The following is a 10,508-nucleotide window of genomic DNA, read 5'->3' as shown; positions in this document are numbered from 1 at the left end:
GGGAATTGGGGGATTTAGTGTTAGGCTAACTAGGGGTTAACATTAAAAAAAAGTTTTAAAATAAGCTTTAAAAAGTAAAAAAATTAAGTTAAAAAAAGTTTTAATAACGTTTAAGTAAAAAATAAAAAAAATAAACCCTTTACCCAGTCCAAATAAAAATTAACCCCTTCCCTGCCAGTCGATCACTGCCTACAGTGTTCAAAATACAGATCACAGTATTATACTGTGATCTAATGTTTTTTAACCCCTGACGATGAACTTTTATTTATTTTTTAACCCTCAGGGCTTAAATTTATTTAATTAACTAATTTAAATATTGTATAATTAAATATTTTGCTAGCTGGGGTGGGTGGGAGTTATGGGAAAATGGGGAATTTACTGTTAGTGCTGCTTACTACTAGTTATAGCAGCACTCAAACCAGATTGCGATATTTGTATCCAGCATTTGTTTCTTAATTAGTACATTTAGAACTATATAGATGTCTATATATTGGGATTGGCCAATCTAATAACGTGACCTCAAAAGGGGAGGATTCAAAGGACCCACAGGACATTTAAAAATGGAGGATTCTTGAGGCTACACTATAGCTCACTGAGGAAACTCATGGATGAGTGAAAAGCATTTTGGCAAATTTGGACTTTACATTGGACTTTTTATTTTTATAATATATACTATATGTTTTTACTTGTTAACAATAAATTTACATTTTATTTCAATTGTATATGCTGTTCCAATCAAGTCCTTGAAGCCTCAAAGAATCTTGGGGGAACTGCGTAAGTGCCACCCGGAGGAAAGTGGCACTCTGCTAATTACCCTCAGAGCCAGGCTTTGAAGGCTCTTAAAAAAGTGAGCGCAATACTTACTGTGACAAAAGCCACTTTGCCACTGGGCTTTGGAGAGGACTACTTGCCAGCCTTCTACCCTGTGACTATGGCCCCTTAAATTTATTTTGACTGTAAGACCCTAATTGGTCCTATTGGGACAGCCTGTGACCAGCGGGTGGTGGCTATTCATATAAATGGGGGGACGTAATGTTTTTATTTAATTAATTAATTAGGGGCCCCACCTGCCGCTCATGGGTGGGGACTCTAATTAAAGGGGGGACCTAATGTCCCCTCTAGACCCTACCCATGGCAGCGGGTGGGGACCTTAATAAATAATGGGGAGACCAAATGTCCCCCCCAGGACTCCACCCATGAGCAGCAGATGGGTACCCTAATTAATTAAAGGGGAGGACCTAATGTCCCCTCCATTCCCCAACCATGATCCAAAGATGGGGACCCTAAATAAATAATGGGGAGGACCTAATGCCTCCTCCAGGTCACCACCCATGAGCGGCGGGTGGGAACCCTAATTAATTAAATGGGGGACCTAATATTCCCCCTGATCTCCACCCATGAGGGGCGGGTGGGGACCCAAAATAAATAAATAATGGGGGTGGACCTAATGTCCCCCCTGGTCCCCACCCATGAGCAGCAGGTGGGTAACCCTAAATAATGGGGGGAACTAATGTCCCCTCCAGGTCCCCACTCATGAGCAGTGGATTGGGACCCTAATTAATTAAAGGGGGTCTGGTGTCCACCCATGAGCGGGTGGGGACCCTTAATAAATAATGGGGGGACTTAATTATCCCCCCTGGTCCCCATCCATGAGCAGCAGGTGGGGACACTAATTAATTAAAGGGGAAACCTAATGTCCCCCCAGATCCCCACCCATGAGCCATTGGTGGGGACCCAAATTAAATAAAAAATGGGGGGACCATGAGTGGTGCTCTGACAGGTAAATTAAGAGACTGATGGGTAAGTCTCTACATTTACCTGTCACAGCACTCTGATTGGTTGGCTTGAAATCCAACCAATCAGAGTGCTCTGTGTCATGTTACACAGCCTGGGAAAGTTCTTTGGAAAGTTCATAACACTGTGATTGGTTGCTTTCAATTTGAATTTGCCGCTCATGGGTGGGGACCAGGGGGGACATTAGGCCTCCGTGTTATATTAATAGCCCCCACCTGCAGGTCATGGTGGGGGTGCGGGGGGCACTATGTCCCCACCATTTTAGTTATTTGTGTTCACCACCATGGGAGAATGGGGGGATCTGTGCCAATAACTGCCCAGTCACTTGTACTTTTAAGTTTGTTTAGGAGACATGCCCCTACTCGCGGCATGCCATGAGTAGGGGCATGCAGGAGGATTTAATCTCCCTTTTATTAATATGGTGACCCCACGTAGGTTTTAATGTGGGGAGGAGGTAGGAGTAGTTATTTATTACAAGGAGGGAGCTGGTAGCGCTGCCGGCTCCCTCTTTGTTTTCTTTTGGGAGTGCTTGCGCACTGTTATTTCTCCATGCCGTGGGGGTTAATTCCCCAGAATCACGGAGTCTGTTAAATGAACAAAACAAAATGAAAAGGCCCTTTTCGTTTCATTTATATTTCGTTTGTAGGGCTTTCATTTACGTTTTAGTAAATGAAAATGAAAAAAAACTAATTTTCTGACTAAATCGTATTCGTACGAAAACAAATGCACATGTTTAATTATTTTATCAAAATCAGCAGATGTTTCTGATAGCTGGTTATTTATTAATGTAAAAGTGAAGATTCATTAAATTGCTGCTTTAGTGTCAAGAATGCTTTTTCCTTCTAGCAACAATTGTAATCCACCTGGTTTTCAATTATCAGTGTGATAAAGATGAATTCCATAGGCAAAACTAATGTTTCAATATTCATTACTATGCAAGAATGATTTATCATATAAGTTGCCCAAGTCTAACCTAAAATGGATACATTCGTGATAAGATTGAAATGTACTTTGAGAAGCATGAAACTATTTTACTTATGTCTCTATTGATAAAAGTATAAATTCTCGCTGTCTTGAAAGATGTTAGTTTCAGTTGCAAACAATCTGAAACACAAGTTGCAAAACAACCGGTAGACGATATTTAATTCTGCACTTGATATTAGCATATCAACCACAGGAATTGCTACATTTACGGAGTAGCATACTGCTTGTAAGAACAGGGAAACATATGATATACCGATAATTAAATAAGACTGGTGAAATGCCATAGATATAATATGTAATTAGTTCTACAGTGTTCATTGTCAGGTTCATATGAAAATCTGTATTTCGTCTGCAGGAATGTGATTAGATTATGTCCTAAATTAGACAATTGTATACACAGACAAAGCCAATAGTGTATAGTCCCAGTGTATTAATTGTAGGGGCATTTACTTATTGTTACAAATGGATATTTCATTCATTATTTTTTTTTTAAACAAGCCAGACCTTTCCTCTATGCTATGCTAACAACTAATTAATGCTTAAATGAAGTTTAAAGTTTCACTTTATAACAATAGTATGTAAACTCACCTGTCAAACCTGTTAATTGAGTCCTGTGCTCATGTACATTTAAAACTCCATAACCTCAGGCAGGAGAATTACTCAGAAATATTGAGTTCTCTCTTGTATGAGTTACTGTATATACTCTTTGTGATTCTGGAAAGCATATGATAAAGAAATTACAGAATACGACCTGCAGTATTCTCATAGTTCCTTATATTCACATTACAATTATTTTAATTGAAATTCATGTTCATTTTGTGTGCGTTTTGTGTCTAGAAACTACCCTTATTGCAGGAAATAAAGATCCAAAGTTTATTAAATATCAACAAGTTTATTTTTTCGATTTACAAAATGTTTACTTTTTTTTGTTTTAATATGAAAATATATGAAAGTGAAAAGAACATTTGATCAATGTTACAGAAAACAGACAAAAATAAATATCATTCACTTCATCAAAATATAAAAACAATTCATAATGCAAAGGATATATAAGGCACTTTCTGCTTCATTTTATCCGTAACAAACAATGTCTTCTGTTCCGAATCCTTACTCTTACTTTGGCACTGCAATGGAAAACACAAAAATATGTAAGGGACAAAATAGGTCATATCGAATACAGCTTTTGTTCATTTTGTTAATTTCACACTGTAGTGTAAAGGATCATATTACTATAATCGCAAAGTACTCTTTTTTTAAAGAACTAAATACAATTTTATATGGGGAAGCTTGTCCTAATATGAGTGGACGATCGCAATGGACACGAGAGCCATACAATCACTGTGGCCAATACATTAAATTTAATGACTTGGTAAATGGGTGTAAGTCAGTTATGTGAGGGACATGGCAATGCTCACCAAATTTGTATGAAGCTTTGAATCCTTCATATTGGATGGAGAAATCAGTAAGAAATTGTAGAACCATTGAATTTCCACTTGAAGTAATAGAACGGGGATATTCAATACCACAAAATTGTCCTATCAGTGGAGAGGCAGCATCTGGTCCATTATAAATTGACAGAGAGTCACTTCTGCACATCCAATAGAACATAGGCTCAAGCTCAAAGTCGTTTATAGTCAAAGAGATCTATAAGAATCAAGAACAAATAATATGTTTTAGTACCCTGCATGTCACAAAACCCAAAGATAGATAGATGCCTTATAATGCCAGCTAATTAAGTTAATTCCTCAAATTGTACTTTTCCATCTGCCTTTTGAATCCTGACAATCAAACTTTATCAAACAAGAGCAAATGTAGGAGATTTCAAAAAGCCAAATTAATAATTTCACTATACAGAACATTTGTTATATATGATGATAGTAAATTACTAAATTGTAGCCATATTGGCAGAGTTTGAGTGTTTTTATATGAGACCACATGTTGGATTTCATTTTACAACATTTGTTGCAGCAGCAGAGATTGTTCTGGAGAGTCCACAGTATTTTCCTATAGAGCAATTGCTTTTTTCTTCCATGAAAAACATCATACCTTGTACTGAGGAGGAGCGGAAATTATCCATGTACAGTTCAAATTTGGAGAGTAGCCGGTCGGGTATCCAGGAGAAGTGAAGTTCTTTGCAGGAGCATAAAACTCACCTCCACATTGTACTGTAAGGGAAGGATTGATTTTAGTAAAGTAGAGTATAATTTCTATATGTTTTAAATATTTTTACTGATTTTAGAAAAGAAGAAAATTACTAACGTCAATTAAACTTAAATATACAAAGTTAAAAGTAATAACCTTTAAAATACATTTTCTTTTAGTAGAAAACTATTCAGAGGGACAGCTGGCATATTAATAATGCTAAAGGGAATGAACTACATGTGATTTATTTTTGATCTATAGTGTGCATGCAATAATATAGAGCATTCATTAATTTCCCCTAAAAAGTTAGATCTTTAACAAGAATAATATCTAGGATAAAACTTGCATGATATATTTAGATATAGCAATAGAAGTACCTCCTGCTGCTAGCTTTGCATATTTTTGCACTTTTTTAAGGGCATTGCGCCCATCTTTTATAAGACTTCACTCCCTGGTTTTGCTCTTTTTCTATCCATTTGAGATTTACCTTTTGCAACGGTCACAGTTCTACACAGAATAAGAGCTTTTCTAATGTAGTTCTACTTATATTGTTGTCACTTCATTTACAATAAGCTGGATGTAGAGAAAGTGCTGTTTTGTCAGCCCTCAAGAAAACCTTCATGTAGAGTTAAAAATGACATTTTCTAGTCTATATATTCTTCAAGATATTTAGAACCAAATGTAACATAGAAAATGAAACTTATAATTAACAGATTTCCTATATATAACACAATTTAATTATATACTTAGAATTATACAGCAATAAAACTTAGTTCACTGTGACTCGTAGCTAAGGAAAATGCTTTTTCACCTTTAGTGTAATGTGTCTGATGGATAAGGTCTTGTAAGATGTGCTATAAAATCAGAAATACAATAAGACCAGGAAACAAAGCAATGTTAGAATTACCTGACTTATAGGTGATATTGAAACCTCTTCCACTTCCATTCTGGTTAGAGACAAACTCAATGAGCACCTGGTTAGATAATGATGTCATTGGAAGGATCAGTGGCATACCACATGTCTTGTCTAATAGCACAGGAGACGTCTTACTGGGTCCATCATAAATTCTAATATAGTCTGCAGAGCAGCCAATAGAGGATTCAACATCAAGAAAATCAAATTTAAGAACAACCTGCAAATAATAATAAAGAAAAATGAATAATAACATTTTTACAATATTGTGAGGTAAAATGAGTTCACTGATCCTAGAATGTAATCAAAAATAAAAGCAAACAAGGCAGTGTGGCTGTATACCATTAAGGGGGAACCAAAAACATATTACAATGGAATGAAATATACCTTAAGGACTTTATCCGTAAAGGCTGAATAAGCGGTTACCCCCCTTGAACTTTACTGCAAGGTACATGGTAATGCAACAGTTTATTACCTGTCCAGATGGAACTCTGATCAGCCAAACACAGTTGCTGTTATTGGGGTAACTATTTGGGTAGTTGGCTGAGGTCACTGTACCAGTGACATTACTAAGCAGCATTGAGCAGACATCTGCAAGTAAAACAGAAAAAGTGAGATCACGGAAGAAACATAGAAATCTGATTAGAGAGTTATTTTATACCATATTATTATATCTGTTCCTCTCCTGTTGGATCTCCCATTTCCAAGAACTATCTCACTCATGCAAACAATACCTTAATATCTTTCTGTCCTCATCCATATTTGTCTCACTTTCTATGTGCAGGTAGCACAGTGATCCGTTCTAGCTATAACCCAATGTTAGCAGATAAAGGAATCACATAATTGACAACTCACCACACTTGTAAAGGGCATTGATTTTAGAAACATCCAGGGTACTAAGTCCATCTCTCTGTCCGATGGGTTTAGAAGGATCAGGCTTAGGGATGATTGTGTTTTTTCCTGATGTGTTACTGAATGCATAGCTACAAAGAAGGAAGACAACCAACTGTCAATAAGCAGGACCTTTTTGTGAAATGTATTAAAGGAACACTCCATGAACACTGTAATTGTTATGGAGACAGTAATACGCTTGCACCTGTTTTACCTGGGGTGTCTGCTCTCTGCCTCTCAGCACTGCAGGACTTAGCGCAGGAAAACTTACAGAAGTGTCTAGCAGGAGCTTCCAGCTCTCAATATCAATAGAGGAGAGACAACTGATGTATCCCAAGAAAGATATCAAACTGTTAGCAAATTATTTAACTACTTAAATTAGGGAAGGGGCTCCAGGGCACTCCCGGCATTATAACCATTACAGTGTAATATAGTGGTTATGATGCTTTGAGTTTTTGTTTAATTACATTCAGTATTGAAAATCTATGTAGAACAGATAGGAAATCACTGGTACATTCTACCCATGGACATACAGGACATTTGGTATTGTATTTAGCAATGTACTTCAGAGAGGCAGTATGCTACTTACGTGGGATAATGCATCACAGAGTAGTAGTCATATTCCATATTCAGGTTATTCGTGTCCATCTTTGCAAAGCCACCAAGATTTTCTAAAAGAGAAAACAGACTTAAATCAATAACTGCTCAATGTTTCTAATAGGATGTTTAAGAATGTACCTAGATGATGTGTGGATACAAAGATCTATATAATTTGTTCCTCACTTCTCCTCAGTATTAACATGCAATGGAGTTAAGCTGAACTTAATTGCAGGATAAATCTTGAAATAATGGTAAAACGTCCCTCACTTTTTATTTATTACACTAATTCAGTTAAATTAAATAATATTAATTTAGTTAAACAAGTGTAAAATAAATACTTTATTGGCTCTTTGTTTTTACTTTTTATGATTTCAGAATTAATAAGTGAGTTACAATATTTTACTCTTACAGAGATTATGTATTTATGACATGGATTAGCACTGCACTGGTTACCTGGTGATATATACTCGGTCATAATGGTAACATAGTTATCACGGTCGCTCCGGGAATGCTCATGTTGAAATCCCAGACTATGTTCTAGCTCATGCTGAATGGTCCCTCTGGACATGCAACTTTTGGAATTTAAATATATATTCTGGGTGCCTCCAATTCTTCCAACATTGGATGCACAGCTGGTGACATAAAAAAAAGAATCATTATTAATTAAATACATTTTGAACAATATATTGAACAATCACAGATGTATGGTAGTCATAACTGGAGGTTCACTCTTATATATAGTGTATCAATACGTTTACATTAAACAACAGATCATAGGATACACCAGTTAAAATAGTATTAATTTGAATAACTAAAGAAAGAGAGTGCAAGCAAACCTTAAGGGCATAATAGATCTAAAAAGTATCCCTGCAGGTTTCTTGTACTGTAACAGCAACCCAAAAATTAATAAAATATAACTTTTAATAGAAAAATATTTAAAAAGAAAGCAGGGTCGCTATATAAAGATAAATATATCGGGGTGACACCGTTTTAGCTAATATCTCCCGGTTTTTCCCCTCTGTTTTTCCACTATTTATATTTATATAGCGACCCTGCTTTCTTTTTAAATATTTTTCTATTAAAAGATATATTTTAATAATTTTTGGGTTGCTGTTACAGTACAAGAAACCTGCAGGGATACTATTTAGATTTATTATGCCCTTAAGGTTTGCTTGCACTCTCTTTCTTTAGTTATTCTTTATCTAGGGGTTACCCCCATTAACTTCAAGCAACCTGACACATTCTCTTTACTTTTTCTCTATAGTAACAATAGTATTAATATGAGAACAAATTACTGATTCCCTATGTATTAATATGAAAAGGCTACAATTCAGCCCTTCATATGAGCTGGAAAGGTCTGTCTGTCACCTAAGTGAAAACATTTTAAAGCACGCACCCTTTGTAAATTACCTTGGGTCTTTTAAATTATACACTCCTGGTGTATCTCAACATATAAAAGAAAGGTTTCAGTACTTACCCTCCTGTTTCCACAATATTCAGGTAGGACACCTCGGTTGTATGATTAACAAATCGCACACAGGTTACAGATTCAATCTCTTGCATTGCATTCTTAAACAGATCCACCTGATCAGTAGCTACAAGAAAAAAAGGAGATAAGATTCTTCATGTATTAAATAAAATCCTTAAATTTGTGTAAATAATGACTGAATAAAACAAGAAAACTCACTGTATTTAGGGGAAAGGCTGTAAGGCACAATGACAGTCCCGTTTGCAGACTTTGGCCAGAAACATCCTGCATCTTTTATGGCACTGCGACCCGCTCTGTTTATGATAATATCACCATCGTGTACCGGAATATTAAAGTCTGCAAATAGAAGAGAAAAGGATAAAAGACCCCCATTCAGTTACAGTGACTTTACAGCAAAACCTTCAAAACAGATTTTTTTTCTAGATTAGCTCAGTTTTATTTAATTACTTATTTAATTGACTGTTTAGTATAAATAGGTAAATAAAGTTTCAAGCAATGCTGTGCACATCAAACTCATAAACTCTTTTAGGAAGAGGTCTTAGTAAAAATAAATCTCAATTGCAACATACCCTAAGAGTATATAGTGGGATCAGCATTGTCAAAATAAATTCTTAAGAAAAAACAACCACATGCATTAACAACTTACCACCACGTAAAGACAAGAGTCTGGCTTGACTTTAATTATCTTACGTACTGTGATATTTAGATAAACAGACACGCAGACAGTTAAACAGAGAGAAAGAAAGACAGACAGAGAGAACATACCTGCACATTTTGTAGAACTTAAAAAATAGAGAAAGATAGATAGATAAATAGATAGGAGAGATTACTCAGACAGTGAGCATCAATATATCATGCAACTGATAGAAAAATACATGTATATATTTACTTTTGTTTCCACTAATAAGCCGGGTGAATACATCCAGAGTTTCTGTTTTATTTTCATCTGTGGGTAAAAATAGTGTGACATGGTAAATAAAGATACATTTATTCTAACAGATAATTATAAATTACATTTATTCTAACAGATATTCAGATTTTTCTTGAATCTAAGATGTTTCAGTTTGTTCCAAATATCAAGAATACATAGCACCAGGATGGCTTCCAACCCAATCTGTTTGCTTAGTAAATCTTTCCAGTCAGTAATTCTAAGTATTTTGTGCCTCATACTGAAAATTGAAAGGTAGATAATCACTTACATTGTTCTTCCAGTTCAGGTGTGGAATCCTAAAAAACAAATAGTATTGGATTATTGAAAAGTTTTATGTGACATACATGGACATTTTCATTACCTGGACTTAAGGATTGAAGAGCAGTAACAAAATCAGCATTTAAGATGTAGAGTGTTACCTGAAATGGTTTTGGTATTGGAATACTTTGTGCAGGCCCCACCACAAAGACCAGTAGAACAATGATGAATGTCAGATCCATGCTTCTTGGTGAAGTGTTGTTATCAGAATGATGCTAACTTGCTACTCTCTCGCTCTATGTGAGTGCAGCCTTAGATGCCCCTTATATTCAGCAAGTGAGGGGACATTAACCAATCAGCAGACAGAATGGAAGATCTAAGCCATAATGCATGAGAGACCCTGGGGCCTTGTCCTGTCTTTCACAGGTAGAAACAATAAATTGCTGATGTGAGTATCGCAGGGAGTGTCTTTGGAGCCAATATTGCATGAGATTAAGTCAGTTTTC

General features: G+C 35.9%; 1 protein-coding gene across 1 annotated transcript; it reads right to left on the bottom strand.

The window, feature by feature from the left end:
* Window positions 1-3,891: 3,891 nt before the first annotated feature.
* On the bottom strand, window positions 3,892-10,244 carry LOC134609899 (embryonic protein UVS.2-like). Its single transcript, XM_063453203.1, has 13 exons — window positions 10,164-10,244; window positions 10,013-10,040; window positions 9,703-9,759; window positions 9,012-9,149; window positions 8,802-8,919; window positions 7,778-7,956; window positions 7,314-7,395; window positions 6,689-6,816; window positions 6,309-6,424; window positions 5,828-6,053; window positions 4,825-4,943; window positions 4,194-4,422; window positions 3,892-3,902 (listed from the first exon to the last, which is right to left on the bottom strand). The coding sequence occupies exons 1-13, from the start codon at window positions 10,242-10,244 to the stop codon at window positions 3,892-3,894; spliced, it is 1,512 nt and encodes a 503-aa protein (XP_063309273.1).
* Window positions 10,245-10,508: the final 264 nt, after the last annotated feature.

This window comes from Pelobates fuscus, chromosome 1, assembly GCF_036172605.1.
Source record: "Pelobates fuscus isolate aPelFus1 chromosome 1, aPelFus1.pri, whole genome shotgun sequence".
NCBI classification, from domain to species: Eukaryota; Metazoa; Chordata; class Amphibia; order Anura; family Pelobatidae; genus Pelobates; species Pelobates fuscus.
The sequence above is the reverse complement of the archived record's forward strand: the minus strand, read 5'-3'. Positions and strand labels throughout refer to the sequence as shown.

Bases quoted from the DNA above. Each gene is read 5' to 3' on its own strand.
- LOC134609899 (XM_063453203.1), bottom strand. From the start codon at position 10,244: ATGGATCTGACATTCATCATTGTTCTACTGGTCTTTGTGGTGGGGCCT. The intron at 10,041-10,163 runs GTAACACTCTAC...TTTGTTTTTTAG, and splicing joins CAATACCAAAACCATTTCAG to GATTCCACACCTGAACTGGA. The intron at 7,957-8,801 runs GTAAGTACTGAA...TTATGTCACCAG, and splicing joins AATATTGTGGAAACAGGAGG to CTGTGCATCCAATGTTGGAA.